Source organism: Lampris incognitus, chromosome 17, assembly GCF_029633865.1.
Source record: "Lampris incognitus isolate fLamInc1 chromosome 17, fLamInc1.hap2, whole genome shotgun sequence".
In the NCBI taxonomy this organism is placed as follows: Eukaryota; Metazoa; Chordata; class Actinopteri; order Lampriformes; family Lampridae; genus Lampris; species Lampris incognitus.
In genome coordinates this window covers 34,476,324-34,501,326 of record NC_079227.1, presented here as the reverse complement: position 1 = coordinate 34,501,326, position 25,003 = coordinate 34,476,324, and the positions used below count along the sequence as shown (strand labels likewise).

The following is a 25,003-nucleotide window of genomic DNA, read 5'->3' as shown; positions in this document are numbered from 1 at the left end:
AGAATAAATGGCAACATACACAAAATATTACCTGAGTTGGTGGACAAAAATATGCATTTTGGGGATGTTTGACAAATGCAAATATTAACAGATAAATTAATATCAGTGTAAAACCAAAATACACAACTTTGGCATCTTTTGAAATGAAAAAAATGACTTAATAATGGCTAGAATCCATTATTTGGTTTTTAATCTTTAATTCTTTCAAAATATTTGTGCTTATGCTCTTGGGTATATAAAATAACAATCAAAACAATTTAATGTAAGCTAAAACTGAACGAAGGTCTTTTTCTCAATGCCAGGGGGGATAATGGAAAATGTCATGGGAGTCTCCTACAATGGCATCTGAGATTCATAGTATACGTCCTGTCCTGGCTCCTCCTCAAATGCCACCTTTGCATCGTCAGCATCCAACTAAAACACAGAAGAAACACAGCAGAATGAGAATCATATATACATACATACATATTCACACAACCTCTTGCACATACAAGCCATAAGACTTACATGGACTTACAAGCCACTTACATAACCAGCCACGAGACTCATGAACACATAGACTCTGGACACTTGCACACACACACCGCACGGCAAGGCAATGCATATTTATTTGTACAGCGCATTTCAGCATCAAGACAATTCAAAGCGCTTTACATAAAACATAAAAGATATTAAGGAAAACAACATAAGGCAATAAAGACATTTAAAAACAAATAAAAAGACAGTAAAATTTACAGCGCAGTTTAAGATGATAATCCTCAATTTCCCTTTGGGGATGAATAAAGGTTGTCTTATCTAGTATCTTAAAATCAAAAGCTTCAAATTTCACTTAATTGTAGGCAGCGGCAAACAGGGACGTTTTCAGTCTTGATTTAAAAGAACCGAGAGTTGCAGCAGACCTGCAATTTTCCGCGAGTTTGTCCCAGATATGTGGTGCATAAAAACTGAAAGCCGCCTCTCCATGTTTAGTTTTGACTTTGGGGACAGAAAGCAGACCCGTCCCAGATGATCTGAGCAGTCTGTATGGTTCATAGTGTCGCAGAAGACCAGAAATGTATTTTGGCCCTAAACCATTCAGTGCTTTATAAACCAAGAGCAAAATTTTCAAATTGACTCTGATGGACAGGAAGCCTGTGTAACGATCTCAGAACTGGAGTGATGTGATCCACTTTGTTGGACCGCTTTTTTTTAGAGAGACGCGTAAAGACACCGTTACAGTAGTCTGGTCGAATGAAGACAAATGCATGGAAAAGTTTTTCTGAAACCTGTTGGGACATACATTCTTTAAATCTTGATATATTCTTCAGATGATAGTAAGCTGACTTTGTACTTGTCTTAATGTGGCTATCTAAATTGAGGTTTGAGTCCATGACTACACCAATATTTCTGACTTGCTTCATGGTTTTTAACATTATTGACTGCAGCTGAGTGCTGACTTTTAATCATTCTTCTTTGGCTCCAAAGACAATTACTTTGGTTTTATCTTTGTTTAATTGAAGAAAATTCTGAGACATCCAATCGTTGATTTGTTCAATGCACTTGCTCAGTGCTTGTATGGGATTATAGTCCCCTGATGATATGGTTATGTAAATCTGTGTGTCATCAGCATAATTATGGTAACATATTTTGTTGTTTTCCATAATCTGAACTCGTGGGAGCATATAGATTTTAAACAGAAGAGGCCCCAGGAGGGAGACTTGGGGAACTCCACAGGTCATTTTTGTATGCTCAGATTTGTAATTACCTATAGACATGAAGTAATTCCTGTCCTTTAAGTAAGATTCAAACCAGTTTAGTGCTGTGCCAGAAAGTCTCACCCAGTTTTCCAATCAGTCTAGTAATATGTTGTAGTCGACTGTGTCAAATGCAGCACTGAGATCCAATAATACTAGGACTGAGATTCTGCCACTGTCTGTGTTTAAGCGGATGTCATAAAGACCTTAACAAGAGCAATGTCAATGCTGTGGCGTGGTCAAAATCCTGACTGGAAGACATCGAAACTGTTGTTTAGTGCCAAAAGTTGCTGCTGGAAAACAGTGTTTTCAATTATTTTACTTAGAAACATGAGGTTTGGTATGGACCTATAATTGTTCACTAGTGAAGTGTCTAGATTATTCTTTTTTAAGAGCGGCTTGATGACTGCAGTTTTCAAGGCCTGTGGGAAGAGACCTGAGAGAAGAGACGTGTTGACAATTTGTAGAAGATCTGAGGCCATGCAATTAGAAACCTTTTTGAAAAAGCCTGTTGGCAGAATATCAAAAACACACACACACAATCTCTCTCTCTCTCTGCCCCCCCACCTTGCAAAATGCACACGCCTCACTTCATTCTGCACTGTTCACTTTCTGCCATACCACTCCTGCACTATGTACAGACACATTTAACATCTATATTATAACTCCATACCTCTGTATATACTGTTACATTTCCATGTCAACTGTTACATTTTAGATTTTAATGTGTGATTTTTATTTAGTTTAAATTTAAGTTTATCTTTCTCCGGCCTATAGACGTTGTGAAAAAGCTTATAGTTTATTTTTAGTTACTTTTAGTTTTAAATTTCTCATGCTGGAGTTTTTTTTTTTTCATTTTTTAATTTTTAGTTTTATCTTAATCTGATGTGTCATACTATTCTTTGGGGGTTTTTTTTAGGTTGAACTGATGCCTAAGCATTTCATTGCCAGCAATGCCCGCTACACTTTATTGTTGTGCATTTGACAAATAAAACAACTTGCACTTGAGCTTGAACTTGAATACACAAACATGGACACAGCCACAAACCTACTACACAACACTTTTTAGCTTTTCGGGTATCGGTCAGCTTTACACATCCATAGCCGTCATGTGTTGACCAAAATGAGAAGAAATGACCACCTACACATTTCATCTCCAGTTCGGTGAAGAGGCGTCCAGTCATCAACATACGCAGGGGTATGGTGAGGATCAGGATGAAGGGGAGCGCCAGAGAAGCTGGACTGGACTTAATAATCCACAGGATTGCAAGGCACACTATCTGGATGGCCGTGTATAAGTGCATTCTCCCTGTGCTAACCTATGTCAAAAACACAGAAAGATTGGCCAGTCACAGATGGACACAGACTTGCTTCATCGGTTGGCGTTATGGTTAAATTTGTACAGTAATGACATGAAATTATGATTTAAGTAACAGTTAGTGTCACTTAAACATGACATGACATTTCCATTCACATCACATTGTATATGCGATTACAACTGGTGGACCTTTTTACTGAAAATGCCATCGTAGATGAGCGCAATGGTTACAAATGTGATCACAGAAAGAATCAAACAGCCTAACATTACAATGTTAATGAAGTGTAGTAATTATTAGTGATATGTGAGAATAGGATTCTCACCCTAGTGGCATACGGTTCGTCAGGGTGGTATTTTTTAGGGATGAGGAGAAGCAGCATGCGATCCCACAACTGGATGCCATTAAGTGAAGTGATACCCATGTAGAGGAAGATCCCAAATAGGGCAGCCATCGGAATCATCTTCAAGATGGGCTCCATTAGAATGGATAGACCTTGAGATGAATAGAATGAAAGTGGTTTTTTTTTCTTTCTTCATGGGTAAGTCATGATATAATCACTTTTACCTTTGTGAGTTGTAAAACACATCTAAAGTCTTCACATATCATTTTATTGGGCGAAATTTCCAAACTGACCTGACTCTGGACAAGTGGATACATGTTTTTATACTGCATAACAGAGGAGAATGAGTGAGTAGACTGCACTTACCAACCAGCAGGGCCACCAGAATCCCACTGACCCGCTGCTCCATCACCTTCTCAATCTCAGGCTTTGGCCCCTTACTCATGACTGTCAGGGCATTGGCATGAGTAACGGAGCGCACTGTTGCAGCGCTGAGCCAGGGCACCCCGAATATGGCACCCAGTCCTCCCATCCCTACCAGGACCAGCAGGTCAAAATGGAACCCAGAGCCCTTGACCATTTTCCGCTCTGGTTTACTCACAATCAGGCTGGTGGTGCAAGACATAAAAAGGCATACGTTAGATTTGAAGGGAAATTTCTCTGCAAATAATTGGTACATTCAGTAAGTGTTGGCGGCCTAGCTAGTTGTAGGTTCTCCTGCCAAGAGAGCTGTTCTACATTTCCTACATGTACCAGTATAAGTTACGTGAGGATTTCAATGATGGAGATTAAAAAACAAACATCTCAGCCAATAAGGTTTTTACTATAGTTCGTCTGCCATCCCCATCCATTTGTGTCAGTGGGTGGTGGAAGTAAGCTAGTTTGCTATAGCGGGCCATGATGATTCAGACAACATCGGCAAGGACTGTGTATGTTATAGAGGTGCCACTCCCCTATGGTTAATACATGGAAATAAGGTTTAAAATTAAGTGAAATTTCCCTTTAAGTGAGAAGCAAAACTGCATCAAACTTGTCCTGTGAAGTTGCTGATCCTCTTGTATCCCCCAGTATGAGTGGTGCTTGGAAACACGACTTTTACTCACGTAGTGATCTGAGATTCTAGAAAGATCAGGATGAAGACAAGTATGGCCGGTACACAGCAGGCAAACATCAACCACACAGGGAAGGCTTTGTGTTCCCCGAAGGGATTGATAAGCCAGCCTCTTTTGTCTGGGTTGGACACCATCAGACCTTTGGGGACAACCAGTTTCTGTCGCGAAAAACAACACATTTTGGCTAAACCAACAACAACAACCCTGCCCTGTGAAGACTTTGTGTTAAGTTTAACTTAAATAAACAGATTGTGTGTCATCTGTAAAGGTCAGCAGTACAATTTTTTAAACTTAAATTGTTGGTATTGTAGATATATCCCGGAGTAAAAACTGGAATGCCTTGCAAGCACAGACCAACCTGGGTATAAGTATCGTCAATGCTAATGTCCACAACAATCATGAGGAAGATGGCAATGGGCACACCAAAGTCACCCATCAAACGTCTGACCTGAAAATAACAGATAAGAAACATTCTTGTTAATTCAAAGATTTTTCACCAATTTTGAGTCCACGATGCTCTTGTCAAATGTTACTACACCATTTGCAAAAAGTTACTTTGGTGGTGATCGTTCCAGAATACATAAATTTCTCTATTGAAACCAGCAGTAGTTTTATGTAGGGAAGATAAAATAAGTTGTACTTTCGTTTACCTTTCCAGGCAGAAAGGTCCCATTTTTGAACTGGCGCAGGAAGTAGGCGATAAAGAAGCAGCCGAACATGAGACACATGGAGAGTAGGGCGGTGTTGGGATAGGCTCGGTTAACAGTGGTCGTGAGCACAGTTAAATTACCAGTGGCATTGTCATAGATTTGCTCCTCCACTATCACTGGGTACCAGGGGTTTTCCACTGTCGCGTTCAGATGGTCGTAATTCAAGATCAGTGGGTGGGCCTTGAAGATCTAGGAGGGTTGAGTCAGGGCAGGGTAGATGAACAATCGTTACTCGATCATTGTAATCTCAACATCAAAAGTACAACTCAGGTTTCTACGTCCACTAATTTCAACATGCAACTTCACTGGAAGGTCCAGCACATGGCCCAGGGCAAAACACACTAGTGAAAGCGAACACCGGTTAATAATGGGATTATAATGAGAAGAACAGATTTGAGGATGGGATGAAAATGATGTACCCTGCCCAACTTGGCAAACGTTTCGTAGATGAAGATGAGCGAGATGAGGATGGAGAAGATCTCCTGGGTGAAGCGGGAGATGAAGCGCACCAGGAAGCTGCCCTCACAAGCCACGATGAGCACCACAATGATGACCAACCACACGCCAACCCACACTCTGCCCACAATATACTCAAAGTCTTGAGACTTACAGAACTGAAAAAAAAAATGGCAAAGGGAGCCTGAATTAAATACAGTTCACCTTTGGCCATGACCAAACCATTCAAACTACTCATATAAATTTTCTCTGTGTGAAAGAAAGTACAAGAAATGGAAATAATGAAAAAAAAAAATTTTTTTTTATAATGTTTCAAAAAGTTGCGATCAAACTCATTTCAATAAAATGAGACGGGTTGAACACGGATATTGTGGCATAACTCACAGCAAAGAAAGCCTCCTCAAACACCAGGAGAGGACCGGAGAAGCCAATGACCAGGACAGGCTGGGCGGCAACAAAACAGAAGATGATCCCCTGGACACAGGTGGAGATGAGGAGCTCAGGCACGCCCATCATATTTTCCACCTTGTCGGCTGCAGGAGCAGAGGTGGGAGAACTCTTTTAGTAGGACCAATTAAAGCAGGCTAAAGCAAATACAATACATGCAAAATGCACACAAATATTCACACACACACAGGGCCGACCATAAGAAGGGGAAGGCCTTCTGAGGACCCGCCGCTAGGGGGGGCCCATGGAGGCCAGCAAATACAAGCAATGATAATGGCTAAAAAGATGGACTTTAAAGACATTATAAAGGACGCTGCATCCAGTAAGAGAAGGATGATGGCTGTATAAGAGGCAGAGATGAAGCCATAGGTCAGAAATTGCATTTTCTACTAAGAAATGTGCAGCGTAGGTGTATCAGATCTTTGTTGACCTTGGTGTGTTGAACACTTCCTCCACCAGAGTATTATTTTCAAGTTGCCAGCCACCGCCAGCATACTCTCTAATCTTTCAAGACCCCCAGAATATTTTGTTCTATGAATATGTCCATCCATTATCCAAGCCACTTATCCCAATCGGGGTCACGGGATGCTTGAGTCTATCCCAGCAGTCATTGGGCAGCAGGCGGGGAGACACCCTGTACAGGCCGCCAGTCCACCACAGGGCCGACACTTTCACACCTAGGGACAATTTAATATGGCCGATTCACCTGACCTATACACGTCTCTGGAAGTCAAGTCCCAAGTCATGTAGTTTGGCGGCACGGTGGCGCAGTGGTTAGTGCTGTCACCTCACAGTAAGAAGGTCCTGGGTTCGAACCCCAGTGTTGTCCAACCTTGGGGGTCACCCCAGGTCGTCTTCTATGTGGAGTTTGCATGTTCTCCCCGTGTCTGCGGTGGGTTTTCTCCGGGTGCTCGGGTTTCCCCCACCATCAAAAAGACATGCATGTTAGGGTTAATACTCCTGTCTGTGCCCTTGAGCAAGGCATGGCAAGACGAACTGGAGTTGGTCCCCGGGTGCTGCACGACGTCTGCCCACTGCTCCTACCTACACAGCTAGGATGGGTCAAATGCAGAGCGTAATTTCCCTCCACGGGGATCAATTAAGATTTTAACAACATAGTAATAATGAACATACTACATTTATGTAAGTCATGAAACTTTTTAAAAGTTTTATCCATTACAGGTTGATTCAAGTTGGATATGTAATTATGGAAATGGAGAGCTGATTGGCTGCACACTTTGTAAAAGCATTTTATGTTTGTGCCTGGGGAGGGTATCAAACCTTTCGCGTCAAAAAGCCCAAGTCTAAGTGAAGTCGCGAGTCGCTGGTGCTCAAGTCAAAGCCAAGTTGGAAGTCTTTTTCAATGATGTCAAATCAAGTCCAAAATGATTAAATTTGTGACCCAAGTCTGGCTCGGGTCCAACTCGTGTGACTCGAGTCTACACTTCTGACACACACACACACACACACATACAAATACACAAAAACACACACCCAGCAGTCCTCCAAAGGTGATGGCAGGTGACAGGGCAGCGAAGTAGATGAAGATGACAGCAGCAAGGACCTGGGCATTAAGAGCGTCCGTGATGTCACTCTTATAGTGTTGGTAACGCCTCCTGATGTCTCGCATCATCCCCCCGAACGGCCGACCTGTGCGGGCCAGCGGGTCCTCAGGTGGAGGCCCAGAAGCTTTGGACACTGGAGGAACATGACACATGCAGAGAGAGAGAGAGAGAGAGAGAGAGAGAGAGAGAGAGAGAGAGAGAGAGAGAGAGAGAGAGAGAGAGAGAGAGAGAGAGAGAGAGGGAGAGAATGAGTGTGCATATTATAGTATTGAAATATGTCCATCAATTCTTTTGCTCTTTCTCATTTTCTCAATGTTTTCCAACTGTTTCAGATCACAGTCCTGATTGTGTGTTGAACAAGTTTCGGTGTGTGTGTGTGTGTGTGTGTGTGTGTGTGTGTGTGTGTGTGTGTGTGTGTGTGTGTGTGTGTGTGTGTGTGTGTGTGTGTGTAAACCCACGCCTGCGAGGTTTGACATCCAGGCGCAGCTGAGGGTCAGAGGGCCGCATCCTGTCCTGCAGGAGCTTCTTCTGGAAACCAATGATGGAGGTGAGCATCGCCTCGTTCTGGATCTCGGTGGGAGGGATCACAATGCAGCAGTCCATGAAGTCGGCCACGGCGTCGATGAGCTCGCTGGCATCCTGTGCCTGGAATACCGCCTGGTTGAACACCTGGGGATGAAGACGAGTGGGTTGGGGATGGTGGCAGTTGTTGAAAGACTTTTAGCAATCTGTCCATTAACTGTGTATGAACAAACATGCTTCCTGATAGTGTGTGTCCTTTAGCAAGCCACTAAACCTATTCAAGTTTATTCAAGGGTTCTGGAGAAGGGGATCAGCAAAATTACTGCCTTTGCTGTGAGAGGGTCTGTGCTTCAAAATCCTCAGAAACTGGTGTAACAATGTTCCATTGGCATTCGCACCGCATATTTCCTGCATCACATCGGTGTGAAAACTTCTTACAAAATTCCGGCATTTGCACATTGATCATGCTGTGCTTGGCACAGTACAATAAACATGCTAGGGGTTGCACGGAGTACTCGAGCATTCGAGTTCTCGAGCAGTTACATCAAGCCTCGAGTTTCTACATTAACGTCGAGTGTTTGTTAATCTCGTGTTGCTACATCTCACGCGCACTCAGTTTTCAGTTAGAGCCAGTTCCAGTTAGTGCTTTGTCCTCACATCATGGATTACTAGCTAAAATGACTAAAACTAAACTAAAACTAGGATTACTAGATTAAAAAGACTCTTGGCCTGAGTGGAGACAGGTGTGGTGACTCCAGCAATGGGGAGCGAGCAAATATTAGTTTTTGAGAGTGTATATTTGGTGCCAATGAGGAGTAGCTCAGTTTTACTACTGTTGAATTTCAGATAATTGTTATTCTTCCATATCTGTATATCATGGAGACACAGCAGTGAGGGTACTGGAGGAGAGAGTGGACGTGGGCCTAGTGGACACATAAAGCTGTGTATCATCAGCATAACAGTTGAAATGGATACCATAGTGCAGGAGGTTGTGGCCAAAAGGGAGGAGGTAAATAATAAACAGGAGTGGCCCAACACTGTCCTGTGATGGACTGGCGTCTTGTCCAGGGTGTCTTCATGCCGGCCGCCCAATGACTGGTGGGATAGACTTCAGCGTCTCACGACCCCAACTGGGATAAGCGGCTTGGGTAATGGATGTATGGATGGGTCGTTGATTACCAAATGCGTGTTTGATTTATTGCTGTAGTTCGCCGTGCAAATGTTCTTTCCCGACTGTCGTTGTGATGAAATAAATGTGCAACAATTGTAAGTTGTGGAGAGATTTCTCGAGGATGGCTCTAACATATAATGTGTAACTTAACAGACTAGGCTGCCACACTAACATGGCTAAACAAATTAATATTGTTAAAAATAGATGCAAGCAAATATGACTAATTTTATTTTTAAGTCAGTTAGGCTTATTGATGACCAGGTTTCATTTACAAAAAAACAGTTGCTATATCTAAACACGGTAAGAACACTTGGTGGAAAAACCCACTTTGTTGACTGAACTTTCTACCTTGGGCTACTGGAGAATGTTGGTAACAACAATGGTAAAATATTATCAGTATCATCCATACTTCACCACTATGTAAGGTAAGACCAAGTGTTATCTTCACATCATATTATTAATTTTATGCTTTGCTCTATGTGCCGAGACCAACACCATCACAGTTGCACCATCTTTTAATTGATGCAAGACACCTCCTGCAACCCCCCCACCCCCCGCCCCAACTACTCCAGAACTCGAGTTTTTCAGGAAAGGAGTCCTCGGGTTGTAGAAGTATGCACTTATGCAACCCCTAAACATGCAACCACTGAAAATGCATACACAGATTAGGATGTAAATAAAGAAGTCGTCAGCATAGTATTTCTCATGGCCAAACGGTTCTCCCCAGTCTGCTGCACGATGTATGTGCAGCTGATGCAATAACAGCAGTGACCAAACAACTGCATTCTGCGCAAATTCTGGCAACAAATCAAAAACCACAACACATCAGAATGTTCTAGGTCACCCGTCATTTTTTTCAATCGCAGCGTGACAAGGAGGGGACATTGCAGAGGTGATCACTGGGCAAGACGGCATCTGATGTGACTAACATCCTTAGCTCTGCTGGGGGTATCTTAAATGGGACTTTCAAGGGTAGAAAGGGTTGGAATTGATCTGATAGACACATGACAGCAGACTAACTTTATCAGCGAGGAGGGCCGCCATGGCTCGGCCAGTCTCATGGTAGTCGATCTCGCTCTTGCTGGGGCCCACCAGGACGAAGACAAAGCGGACAGGTACAGGGACCTCCAGGGCAGAGTCCAACACCACCGGCTCCTTCAGCCGCACAAACGCAACCGTTGGCCTCTCCAAGAAGTCCAAAGCTCCTGCTCCCAAGAGAAGTCACGTCAAAGATTTATTGTCATTCAACCATATGCAGTGTACAGTATGAAGAGGGATGAAATGGCATCCCTTCAAGACACGCCCACACACACGTGCAGGTGCTTTACTAAAACTGATGCAAAGCAGTCATCCGGGTAGCCTAGCAGTTTATTCTGTTGCCTAGCAACAAGGGGATCGCCGGTTCGAATCCCCGTGTTACCTCCGGCTTGGTTGGGTGTCCCTACAGACACAATTGGCCATGTCTGCGGTTGGGAAGCCAGTTGTGGGTATGTGTCCTGGTCGCTGCACTAGCGCCTCCTCTGGTCAGTCAGGGCGCCTGTTTGGGGGGGGGGATAGCGTGATCCTCCCACGCGCTACATCCCCCTAGCGAAACTCCTCACTGTCAGGTGAAAAGAAGCAGCTGACGACTCCACATGTATCAGAGGAGGCATGTGGTAGTCTGCAGCCCTCTCCAGATCGGCGGAGGGGGTGGAGCAGCGACTGGGATGGCTCGGAAGAGTGGGGTATTTGGCCAAGTACAACTGGGCAGAAAAAAAAGGGGGGGGGATACAAAAAAAACTGATGCAAAGCTCACCTACTAGCACCATGGAGGCCTCAACACTTTCAGATGCGTCCCTCTGAAAGAGAATTCATGGACAGGAAGCGAGAAGATAGAGTTACTGAATTAATCCTTACCATGCGTAACTTGTAGAATTGACATTTAAAAATAAACTGGAGGCTTTCTTGATGTTCTATGTTGCTCTAACATGAATTTCATCTCCTCAGATGCATTTTCCAATGAACGTGATGGCTCATTTAGACACTTCATTCGAAGAAATCACATTCTGGTAATCAACTTGTTATTAAATAACTACCTAAACATAGATAGATAGATAGATAGATAGATAGATAGATAGATAGATAGATAGATAGATAGATAGATAGATAGATAGATAGATAGATAGATAGATAGATAGATAGATAGATAGATAGATAGATAGATGGATAGATATATCTTCTTTTAAACATTTTACAGCGCCCCACCCTGGTTTTATTCCCCCTTTAACATCTTTTTACTTTTTATTTTATTATTTTATATCATATATTATTATATATATTAATATTATATGTTTTCTGTTTTCTTTTACTATAGCCTTTCATCTGTGATGCGCTTCAAGATCTGTCTGCAGATGAGAAGCACTATCCAAACTCAATTTATTATTATTATTATTATTATTATTATAGCTAGCTAGCTAGCTAGCTAGCTAGCTAGATAGATAGATAGATAGATAGATAGATAGATAGATAGATAGATAGAAAGATATGCAAACTTTTAATGGGGTTTTACGTGCTCTTTGGAACTGAATAGGATTGACAGTGTGCCCAGAGGTAATTATTATACTGATATTTAAGAGATCAATGCATCATAAAAACACGGGAGTTTAGAAAAAGAATGGTCTTTAAAAATAGAAACGTCATCCTTTGATATCCCAAATGATTTCCCCAAGTGGTCTGATTTCAGAAGTTAGCTTTTCCACTTGCAGTCATACAAGCTATTGTGTTAACGTCAATGGTTTTTGTCATGTTATCAGCGATTATCTGTTCACAAGGCTGCAAAACCTACCCTCTCTCTGACGGAAAACTTCCTCATCTCCACAACGTCGGTCAGGGCTTGGCTCTCTGGGTCGGTGGTTTGGCTAATGGGGCAAAATGTGACACGGGTCATCGCAAATGTCATCGTTAGACCACTGTATTACTGCCCTTTTATTTCTGAACAACACTCCAAATGACCATTCTGTACTTGCTGTTGTGGAGAGACAAAAGCAAAACTCTTTTTTGTAACCTTTCATGTGCCTGACAGAAAAACTTAAATATGATGATACTTTATGAGTAGCTGTAAGACTGATTAATAAATTAATTAATCAAATTAATCAAATAAATTAAATAATAATAATAGTAATTATTATTAATATTTTTATTATTATTAAATAATAATTGGGATAAGCAGTTGGGGTAATGGAATTAATTAATAATTAATTGATTAATAAATAAGCAATAAAGCACTTGTAAACTCCTACAACAAACTTGTTAACATTAGCAGATGGCTTAAAATATTAATAGTCATCTTGTTAATACAGGTTGGACTATTGCATCTCGTGTCTTCTTCCTTTGGTTTATCTAAACTTAACTGCTTAGTGGTCTTAATTGTCCAGACCAAAAGATTTGTCCCAGCCTAAACCATTTTGGACTTTGTGCCTGAACGTAACCTTCAGGTTCAGAAATGTCAGGTTTAAATCCTAACTAAATTTAGTTTTTTACATTTTCTTGTGTTTCTCTTGTAATTCTATTATTAACATTTATTTGATGATAATAATAATAATAATAATAATAATAATAATAACAATAATAATAACTAATTAAATAGCACTTTTCAAAAGAGTCAGACTAAAAAGGTTGAAAACAATGATACAAATTTTAAAAAACAGTTTAAAAGTTAAACATTGGGAATGAAATATAAAAGCAAGAGGAGCAGCATATGAGGAAAAATTAAATAAGTACAATAAAACTGTAAAATATTAAAATAATCATTAATCAATAAATAAATAGTAATAAAATTAAGTTACTAATTAAAATTAAGTTTCCTCTATTAATCCCGTTGGGGAAATTCAGTTACTGCAAATTAACCCATCCTAGCTGTGATCTGTGTAGCGAGGAGCAGTGGGGCTGCCGCCTTTGTGCAGCGCCCGGGGACCAACTCCAGTTCTTTACCCACTGCCTTGCTCAGAGGCACAGACAGGAGTATTACATGCATGTCTTTTTGATGGTGGGAGAAACCGGAGCACCCACAGAAAACCCACCACAGACACGGGGAGAACATGCACACTCCACACGGAGGATGACCTGGGACGACCTCCAAGGTTGGACAACCCCGGGGTACGAACCCAGGACCTTCTTGCTGTGAGGCGACAGTGCTAACCACTGCGCCACCGTGCCGACCAATGTGTCCTGCTTCCTCATTCCTTTGTTTTTCACTTGTCTTCAATAATTCGATTAGTAACCTTACAGTCTGGACAGACAGTCTGGCCAGTCTACTCCGCCTATTTATCCGCAACTGTGACGTCATTATTTAGTTCCCAACAACAGCCAATCTGTGTCTGTATAACGGCCATGCGTCCCACCAACAGCCTTTCTTTACCGTTCCAGTAACTAGTGGGTGATGTTGTGATGATACCTGCGGTTGTGCAGCAGAGATTTCAGCACCCCTTCCCTGTCACCTGGCCTGATCTCTTTCTTGTTGACCATTGCCTCAACCATCTTTTCAGCAATGCTGGACAGGGTCGTCTCCGCACAGTCAAAAATCACCACACCTAAACAAACAAAAAGCAACAACAACAACATAGGAACAAAAATGATATTTACGTGCAGATCATATAAACTAGAATAAGTTAAGGATTTCCAAGATGATTATGAATCAGTTCATCTGGACACAACGTTTATCGAGAGAAACGTTTCATCACTCATCTAAGTGACCTCTACAGTCTCGGCTGTCTGCAGGTATTACAATGGTCATGTGTACTATTCACAGAGGGCTGGGGAAGAGTTGCAATCACAGCATTGTAAGAAGGCAGCAGATGTACTCTTAGGACCCTGACGGGCTGTCGGTGAGTTTTTGCGGTGTGTCCCGCACCGTCGGCACTAGTCGGACCCCTGTCGGCAGCTTTTCGGCCGATTCAGCGTGTTGAATCGGTGGAGCCCGTCGGTGAGAGAGATCACTCTGATTGGCTGTTCAGCTCAGCGAATCCGTGCTAAGCTAGCGAATCAGGACCGTCGGCTGTAGCTTTTGTGGTGTGTTCAAGTTCTACTTTTTGGCCCAGACGGCAGGCGACGTGAGGCAATGCAACAGTTGGCCTTCGTCCGCCGCTAGCCGGTTTGGTGTGTCTGGGCCATTAGGCCCCTCTAGGTTCAGGGATGGTCGTTCCCTCTTCACATAGATGGCCTCTTTGACTCCCCGTTCAAACCAGCGTTCCTCCCTATCAAGGATGTGCACATCCTCATCCTTGGAAGAGTGGCCACTTGCCTGTAGATGGTGTAGACTGTGTAGATGGTGTAGGCTGTGTAGATGGTGTAGGCTGTGTAGATGGTGTAGACTGTGTAGATGGTGTAGGCTGTGTAGATGGTGTAGACTGTGTAGATGGTGTAGGCTGTGTAGATGGTGTAGACTGTGTAGATGGTGTAGGCTGTGTAGATGGTGTAGACTGTGTAGATGGTGTAGGCTGTGTAGACGGTGTAGGCTGTGTAGGTGGTGTAGACTGCGGAGTCCTGGTCTGACGTGTTAGCTCTCCTGTGTTGCGTCATCCTCTTGGCCAGCGTGTTTGGTTTCCCCAATGTACAATTCACAGCAATCCTCCCAGCACTTAACAGTGTACACTATATTGCTCTGTTTTTACTGGGGGACCCGATCCTTGGAGTGGACAGATTTCTGGTACAGCGTGTTTTGGGGTTTGAAAGCAACTGAGATGCGGTGTTTGGAAAATACGAGTCTGAACTGTTCCAACACTCCTGCCACATACAGAATCACCACTGGTTTAGGCTGAGACAGCTGTTGTCCTCCTCCTCTCTTCGATCGGCTGGTGCACTGTTTGGGCGTCTTCCTCGCTTTGACAAAAAGCCCAGTTAGGATAACCACACTTCACCAGGGCCTGTTTAATGTGGGATTTTTCCCATCTTACAATGCTGTGATTGCAACTATTCCCCAATCCTCTGTGAATAGTACACATGGCCATTGTAACTCTAGTTAATGGTCACAACAATTTGCATATGAAACCGATCGTTGGTTTGGGTCGTTATGCCACTGTGTTGTTATAAGGCTGGGGACACCTGCAGTCAGTCAAACATTACAAGTCAATTAAAACAACATCATCATCATGGCTGACTTGCAGAGCACCTCTACCTTTTCAACCGCTCTCTGTCTAGTTCTGGTGAGTTGACTTCACATGGCAGTAGTGATGAATGCGAACTGTGTTCACCTGTGTTCATGGTACGCCGGAGCCGAATGAGGCTCTTGAAGGTGAGGTAGGAGATGTGTGAGGACCCCCAGGTCCCTGCCTGGGGGTCGAAGCTCTCCTCGTAGCCCGCCCATCGGCTCGTCTCCTGCCAGTAGGCCTGCTGGTCCTGGTCCTTCATCAGCTCGTTCACCTCCACGTACACCTGAAACCATTCAGAAACATGAGGTTCTCTTTCATTCATTCATTCATTCATTAATTCATCCATCCATCCATCCATCCATCCATCCATCCATCCATCCATCCATTCATCCATCCATCCATCCATCCATCCATTCATTCATGCATTCATTCATTCATCCAGTCATCCATTCATTCCTTCTTTCATCCATCAGCCGCTTCTCTGAGGTTGAGTCGTGGAGGCAGCAAGCTAAGTAGGGCACTCCAGACGTTCCTCTCCCCAGGGAGAGGGGGGATCCCAAGGCGTTCCCAGGCCAGATTGGACATGTAGTCCCTCCAGCGAGTTCTGGGTCTACCCTGGGGTCTCCTCCCAGTTGGATGTGCCCAGAAAACCTTCAAAGTAAAGCGGCCAGGAGGCATCCTAATCAGATGCCTGAACCACCTCAACTGGCTCCTTTCGACGCGAAGGAGCAGCGGCTCTACTCCGAGCTCCCTCCGGATATCCGAGCTCCTCACCCTATCTCTAAGGCTGAGCCCAGACACCCTACGGAGGAAACTCATTTCAGCCGCTTGTATCCGCTATCTCACCCTTTCGGTCACTACCCAAAGCTCATGACCATAGGTGAGGGTTGGAACGAAGATTGACTGGTAAATTGAGAGCTTTGCCTTCCGGCTCAGCTCCCTCTTCACCACAACGGTCCGGTACAACGTCCACATTACTACTGATGCTGCACCAACCCGCCTGTCAATCTCCCGCTCCATCCTACCCTCACTCGTGAACAAGACCCCGAGATACTTGAACTCCTTCACTTGGGGCAAAAAATGTATCCCCAACCCGGAGGGGGCAGTCCACCATTTTCTGGTAGAGAACCCTGGCCTCAGACGTGGAGGTGCTGACTCTCATCCCGGCCATTCTCCGTCACATTTATAAACTATCATCCGTGGTAGTGGGATTTGTATGTTATCAGAATCTTTTCAGCAGTGTCTCCTTGTTGTATACTCTGCTCAGTATGTATCTCAATGATGTCTGCTTTGTTGTGGTCGCTTTCTTCATATATATGTACGTCACTTCAGCAACTTTTTCCTGGCCAATTACCCCACTCTTCCGAGCCGTCCCGGTCGCTGCTCCGCCCCCTCTGCCAATCCGGGGAGGGCTGCAGACTACCACAGGCCTCCTCCCATACACGTGGAGTCACCAGCCGCTTCTTTTCACCTGACAGTGGGGAGTTTCACCAGGGGGATGCAGCAAGTGGGAGGACCCCCCAGTTCCCCCTCCCCCCTGGAACAGGTGCCCTGACCGACCAGAGGAGGCGCTAGTGCAGTGACCGGGACACATACCCGCATTCGGCTTCTCACCCGCAGACACGGCCAATTGTGTCTGTAGGGACGCCCGACCAGGCCGGAGGTAACACGGGGATTCAAACCGGCGCTCCCCGTGTTGGTAGGCAACGGAATAGACTGCCACCCTACCTGGACACCGGCTGAGGGAAAGTTGAGGTCATTCTGTAAGAGCTGATTAAAACGTGGCCTTTGCTGACATCGTAGGTGCTGGTTTTTCAGCGCGACAGTGTTGGATCCCCTCCGGTTGCTTTACGCTGGCTCACTGGGGCAGTGTGAGTGTAGGACCGGCCCACGTGGAGGGCTGGCAGAGGCCCCGGCACACTCTGTGTCTACAAGGTAAACATGCTGCTTGTTCTGACCCCCGCTGGCTCCGGGCACCGGTCCACTGACAATCTGCTGCAGGGACACGGCTGATGTCCCCTCACTCGCCATGTTTGGACTGTCAACAAACATCCCGTGCCTTGGGTTGAAGTGTGCGTGTGTGCGTGTGTGTGTGTATGTGTGTGTGTGTGTGTATGTGTGTGCACTGTAAGGGTCAATCACAGCAGCACAGCAACTGCTCTACATGCATATGACAAAAGTTCCTTTTGCTTATTGATAGAAAACCCATTTCTGTGTGTGTGTGTGTGTGTGTGTGTGTGTGTGTGTGTGTGTGTGTGTGTGTGCGCCTACGTGCGTGTGTGTGTGTGTGTGTGTGTGTGTATGTGTCATTTACCTGACACTCTCCTCTGGATTTGGCGTTGTTGTTGATGTTCCAGACAGCTGTACACAAAAAAACAACACACACACACACACACACAAAAGCATCAGTCAGAACTCACACTCTCCTGTTTTGAGTGTTCACAGGACAACATCATAACATATACACTAATCATATTAACTACTTACACTACCGTTCAAAAGTTTGGGATCACCCAAACAATTTCGTGTTTTCCATGAAAAGTCACACTTATTCACCACCATATGTTGTGAAATGAATAGAAAATAGAGTCAAGACATTGACAAGGTTAGAAATAATGATTTGTATTTGAAATAAGATTTTTTTTACATCAAACTTTGCTTTCGTCAAAGAATCCTCCATTTGCAGCAATTACAGCATTGCAGACCTTTGGCATTCTAGCTGTTAATTTGTTGAGGTAATCTGGAGAAATTGCACCCCACGCTTCCAGAAGCAGCTCCCACAAGTTGGATTGGTTGGATGGGCACTTCTTTGAGCAGATTGAGTTTCTGGAGCATCACATTTGTGGGGTCAATTAAACGCTCAAAATGGCCAAAAAAAGAGAACTTTCATCTGAAACTCGACAGTCTATTCTTGTTCTTAGAAATGAAGGCTATTCCATGCGAGAAATTGCTAAGAAATTGAAGATTTCCTACACCGGTGTGTACTACTCCCTTCAGAGGACAGCACAAACAGGCTCTAACAGGTACTATTTAATGAAGATGCCAGTTGGGGACCTGTGAGGTGTCTGTTTCTCAAACTAGAGACTCTAATGTACTTATCTTCTTGCTCAGTTGTGCAACGCGGCCTCCCACTTCTTTTTCTACTCTGGTTAGAGCCTGTTTGTGCTGTCCTCTGAAGGGAGTAGTACACACCGGTGTAGGAAATCTTCAATTTCTTAGCAATTTCTCGCATGGAATAGCCTTCATTTCTAAGAACAAGAATAGACTGTCGAGTTTCAGATGAAAGTTCTCTTTTTCTGGCCATTTTGAGCGTTTAATTGACCCCACAAATGTGATGCTCCAGAAACTCAATCTGCTCAAAGAAGTGCCCATCCAACCAATCCAACTTGTGGGAGCTGCTTCTGGAAGCGTGGGGTGCAATTTCTCCAGATTACCTCAACAAATTAACAGCTAGAATGCCAAAGGTCTGCAATGCTGTAATTGCTGCAAATGGAGGATTCTTTGACGAAAGCAAAGTTTGATGTAAAAAAAATCTTATTTCAAATACAAATCATTATTTCTAACCTTGTCAATGTCTTGACTCTATTTTCTATTCATTTCACAACATATGGTGGTGAATAAGCGTGACTTTTCATGGAAAACACAAAATTGTTTGGGTGATCCCAAACTTTTGAACAGTAGTGTATATTAATTAATTATACTAATATCGTAACATTCGCATTAATTAAATTAACTAATTATATTAAGTATATTAATAACATTTATGTTAATTATATTAACTTTGTAACATTTATATTAATTATATTAACTAATTATATTAATATCGTGACATTTACATTAATTATATAATTATTATATTAATGTCGTAATATTTATATTGATATCGTAATTTATATTAATTATAATAATATCGTAACATTTATATTAATGATATTAATTAATTATAGTAACATTGTAACATTTATATTAATTAATTATATTACTATCGTAACATTTATATTAATTACATTAACTAATTATATTAATAACGTTTATATTAATTATATTAACATTGTAACATTTATATTAATTACATTAACTAATTATATGAACATTGTAACATTTATATTCATTAATTATATTACTATCCTAACATGTACTCAGAACACTGAAGGCCAAATAAATGTTCAAATTAACAGACAGTAAACAAGGAAATCCCAAACTGGAGTTATTTTATTTATTTTTTGACCCCCCCCATCCCCATCCCCATCCCCAATTGCACCCTGCCAATTACTGGAGGATCACGCTATTCCCTCCAGTCCCCCCCGCCCCCGAACAGGTGCCCCGACCAACTGACCTGAGGAGGCGCTAGTGCAGCGACCAGGACACATACCCACATCCGGCTTCCCACCCGCAGACACGGCCAATTGTGTCTGTAGGGATGCCCGACCAAGCCAGAGGCAACACCGGGATTCAAACCGGCGATCTCCGTGTTGCTAGGCAACAGAATAGACCGCCATACCACCCGGATGCCCTACTGGGTGTTATTTAACACCATTGGCCACTCAATAGTGTTATTTTTGTTCACTGATTTCAATTTCCCTGAAGTTGCATGTGCTGGTACAATAAATATCTTCGCTAGTATAACACAGGGGGTATCGTAGAAATACACGTGCAGGCATTCATCTTCATCCTGCATCGTTTCCTCTCTGGCACCACAGAGACTAAAGACGTAGCCCCTGGGATACGGAAGAGGGTTGTTTCCACAGAGGGCCTCGTTGTAAAAACGACAGTACTCAATCTGACTCATGAAGGAATGAATGACGTCCCCTCCTCTGATCGGATGAACGGCTGAATAAACGAGTGAGTTGAGACAGACACACTGACGACAGGCCGACCACGGAGGGTTGTCACGATGTAGTACAGTACAGTACAGACAGGCTGTGAAGTGAGCTGCACCACGACGAGCTGCCAGGGCCAGCTTACCGCACACGGCACTTAATCACTGAAGTTGTGTCTGAAAACAACACGAATTATTTCCAAAACAGCCCAGCAAAGAGTCTGATGAGCCAGGCCACACACGCACATGCATATGTGTGTGTGTGTGTGTGCATATGTGTGTGTTTGCATGTGTGTGCGTTTGTGCATATGTGTGTGCATATGTGTGTGTTTGCATATGTGTGGGTGTGCATTTGTGTTTCTGCATATTTGTGTGTGTTTGTGCATGTGTGTATGTGCACATGTGTGTGCATGCGTGTGTGCATCAACTGTATGTGTTTGTGCATGTGTTTATATGTATGTGTGTGTGTGTGTATGGGTGCATTTGAATATTTGAGAATATAGGTGCATGTTTCTCTGTGTGTTCATAATAGTGTAACTGTGTGTGTGTCTGCATGTCATGCAACAGACAGTAAAGGGATCTGTGTGGTATCTGATGAAAAGTCAAGTGTGTGTGTTAAATTACACCAAGATAACAAGAGGTCCTACAACCCGGCAGCTGGTCTTCTAGGTTCTGAGCCCCTCTCAGTCACTCCACCAGCCAGCCAGCGCTTCAGAGTTCACCTCAAAACTTAGTCCACCTGGCCCCAAAGCCTAACACTTCTGCAACACAAAGGCTTATACAAAACCTAACACTTCTGCAACACAACAGCTGATATAGAACCTAACACTTCTGCAACACAACAGCTTATATAGAACCTAACACTTCTGCAACACAAAGGCTTATACAAAACCTAACACTTCTGCAACACAAAGGCTTATACAGAACCTAACACTTCTGCAACACAACGGCTTATCTAGAACCTAACACTTCTGCAACACAAAGGCTTATATAGAACCTAACACTTCTGCAACACAACGGCTTATATAGAACCTAACACTTCTGCAACACAACGGCTTATATAGAACCTAACACTTCTGCAACACAACGGCTTATATAGAACCTAACACTTCTGCAACACAAAGGCTTATATAGAACCTAACACTTCTGCAACACAAAGGCCTATACAAAACCTAACACTTCTGCAACACAAAGGCTTATATAAAACCTAACACTTCTGCAACACAAAGGCTTATACAAAACCTAACACTTCTGCAACACAAAGGCTTATATAGAACCTAACACTTCTGCAACACAAAGGCTTATACAAAACCTAACACTTCTGCAACACAAAGGCTTATATAGAACCTAACACTTCTGCAACACAAAGGCTTATACAAAACCTAACACTTCTGCAACACAAAGGCTTATATAGAACCTAACACTTCTGCAGCACAAAGGCTTATACAAAACCTAACACTTCTGCAACACAACGGCTTATATAGAACCTCACACTTCTGCAACACAACGGCTTATATAGAACCTAACACTTCTGCAACACAAAGGCTTATATAGAACCTAACACTTCTGCAACACAAAGGCTTATATAAAACCTAACACTTCTGCAACACAAAGGCTTATATAGAACCTAACACTTCTGCAACACAAAGGCTTATATAGAACCTAACACTTCTGCAACACAAAGGCTTATATAGAACCTAACACTTCTGCAACACAACAGCTTATATAATGTCACGCCGTGCAGAATTCAGATAAAATCCACAAACTGGAGAAGAAAAGCTCCTAATGTGTCACGACACCTACTGCAACTCAGCTCCCTCCGGACTTCTCTCCATTCTACACAAGGCTTGCTGCAAGACAACTGCAGCCCGATAGTCGAAACTTACTCGTCTGTAAAGCACACGGTCATGTCGTCTGCATACCGCAACACTTTTACGATATTGCCCCTCCTGTATACAACAGCACTCGCACGTATTAACCGAAACAGTTCTTCTCTCTGCTCACCGTAACAGCAAGGAGAGCGGGAATCATACGATATAAAATAATATGGTAGAATATAACATACTTATAATTCATAATTCACCTCCAGTATTCTGTTTATTGCTGCTTTTATCTCTTGTTTTTTTCTTTTTTATTCTTTTTTCCATTTTGTTTTTTTGTGTTTTATATATATATTATATATATATTATATATATATATGCGTAATTACTAGATCCGGAGTCCAATTCCTCGTATGCGTGAAAGCACACTGGGCCGACAGTGGGTCGCCGATGCTGATTCTGGTCTTGTTGATGCTGCAGAAGCTGCAGCTGCGTGCTCTTTATTGCACTATTGTTATTTCTAGCTCTTGCAGAAAAGGGGGCACTTACCTGCAGCAGACACACTAGCCAAGCCCGTGGTAGTGACAAGTGACTGACCCCACACAGGCACGAAAGCATGACTTTATAAACACCACCTCTTCAGACCTGACTCTGTGTGTGTGTGTGTGTGTGTATGTGTGTGTGTGTGTATAGGTAGGTGGATCTATGCTGCATGCATGCATAGATGGATGAGGGTACACGTACACGTGTGCACATCCGCGCACACACACATCCGTGCAGGCATACACATGCACGCACTCAAATTTTTTGCTCAAACTCCTATTTACTAAAACACACACACACACAGACACACACACTGGAGCAATGCGTTCCCCGTCTCACCCATAATATTGATAGTAAATACAACAACTTGATAAGCACAGCAGACCGGTTGCACTGTGGCACTATCCACACCAGCATCTTATCATATTTATTGTGCGTGTTTGGAGGACAACAGAGTCTAGGATTACACCGCCGGGCCCGCCCGCTCACCTTCAACATCCCGGCGATGGACGGCGAACATTTGCCGGAACTCCTCCATCGCCGCGTCCTCTTTGTCGTCCTTGCTCTCCCCCGGCGTGGCCAACGTCTCATAACCCCCCGTCTCGCCAAACTGGGTCCTAAGAGAGAGTGACAGTGGGCTCCAATCCAGCTTTTGGAAAATGTTTTACTGTATGGGACAAGCTGTCCCGTATAGTTCGGAGGGGCGGTGCATCACACGAACAACGCATGGCAAGAACCAGGAGTGGAACTCCCTCTGATCCCATCCCTAATAAGATACACGTCCACCCGTTGGGTCGATGTGACCCAACGAGTAGCGTATTAGCGATGCCGGATAATATCTGCAAAATGCATGTTGGCCTCCTCCAGACAGAGGGAGGATAGCTTAACAATCTCCACATGTAAAGATGAGCTACTACCTCTCAGTTGAAAAACAAATCGTGTGGCGCAGCGGTTAGCGTGGTCACCTCGCAGCAAGAGGGTCCTGGGTTCGAACCCCGGGGTTGTCCAACCTTAGCGGGTCGTCCTCTGTGTGGGGTTTGCATGTTCTCCCCGTGTCTGCGTGGGTTTCCTCCGGCGGCTCCGGTCTCCCCCCACAGTCCAAAGACATGTAGGTCAGGTGAATCGGCAGTACTGAATTGTCCCTAGGTGTGAATGTGTGTGTGGGCCCTGTGATGGCCTGGCAGCCTGTCCAGGGTGTCTCCCCGCCTGCCGCCCAATGACTGCTGGGGTAGGCTCCGGCATCCCCGTGACCTTAAGTAGCCTAAGCGGCTTGGATAATGGATGGATGGATGAAAACCAAAACGTGAGCACTACCAAGAAACGTTAGGTTTCTTGGTAGTGCTCAGTAGAAGAACTGGGCCCAAGTCCACTTCTTCTTTCCATTGCCTTGCTCAGGGGCACAGACAGGAGTATCAACCCTAACAGGCATGTCTTTTTGATGGCGGGAGGAAACCGGAGCACCCCGAGGAAACCCACCGCAGACACGGGGAGAACATGCAAACGCAACACAGGAAAGGACCTGGGGCGGCCTAGGGTTCGAACCTGTGACATTTTGGCTGTGAGGCAACCGTGCTCACCACTGGGCCACCGTGCCGCAGTATCTCAATTACCAAAGAGACTCGGGCACGAACACAAGCAGGGGCGCTGAGATCCTCCCTGCTGGAGGGGAGCGTCCAGGGAGCAAAGCTGATGCTGAACTCCAATACACACCCTCATGCTGGAATAACCATGCGGAGGGACTGGAGGGGGGGTGGGGGGAGTCTTATCTGGAAGTCGTCACCAGACGTGTTTTGAATTGAACCTTTGCATGTGATTTGCTTCCTTCGCCAATCTGGTTTCCAGCTGACCCCCCCCCCCCCCGCTGCATGCATTCTCTGAACTCAGATTTTGGGAGAGTCTTGCGGCACTGATTCGCTTAACTAAGTTCATAAACTCGCTCGGCGTGAACTCTATACTTTCAAGATGCTGTTCAGCTGAAGGACAAATCCCTTTCTGGATGCAACTTTCCTTAAGACGTCATTTTCATCTGCAGTTAGGTCATATATACTATTTCTGCACAGTTTCGGACCAGGTGGCGTCGGAATTTGTGAATGGTGGCACATTACGACTGGCTCCTGTCGTCCCAGCCTGCACAAATGACCCGTGTCTGCACTGTATATCACAGACGGAGATGTGTCCCCGTATTGACACAGTCAACAGAAGAGTAGGGAGGGTTCGCTCCAGCGTGAAGAGGGCAGGATCAGAGAGGAGGAAGGAAACCGGGGACGGTAACCTACCTGACGAAAGGTCTGCCGAGGCTGAAGCTCTGCTCCTCAAAGACA

At 44.0% G+C, this 25,003-nt stretch overlaps 1 protein-coding gene across 1 annotated transcript; it reads right to left on the bottom strand.

The window, feature by feature from the left end:
- Positions 1-233: 233 nt before the first annotated feature.
- Positions 234-23,246, bottom strand: slc4a1b (solute carrier family 4 member 1b (Diego blood group)). Its single transcript, XM_056296881.1, has 18 exons — positions 23,172-23,246; positions 17,815-17,861; positions 15,603-15,783; positions 13,808-13,943; positions 12,200-12,272; positions 11,171-11,213; positions 10,396-10,580; positions 8,141-8,351; positions 7,612-7,815; positions 6,055-6,203; positions 5,634-5,828; positions 5,155-5,403; positions 4,863-4,952; positions 4,496-4,662; positions 3,759-4,000; positions 3,375-3,544; positions 2,879-3,052; positions 234-414 (listed from the first exon to the last, which is right to left on the bottom strand). The coding sequence occupies exons 1-18, from the start codon at positions 23,218-23,220 to the stop codon at positions 334-336; spliced, it is 2,646 nt and encodes an 881-aa protein (XP_056152856.1). The 5' UTR covers positions 23,221-23,246; the 3' UTR covers positions 234-333.
- Positions 23,247-25,003: the final 1,757 nt, after the last annotated feature.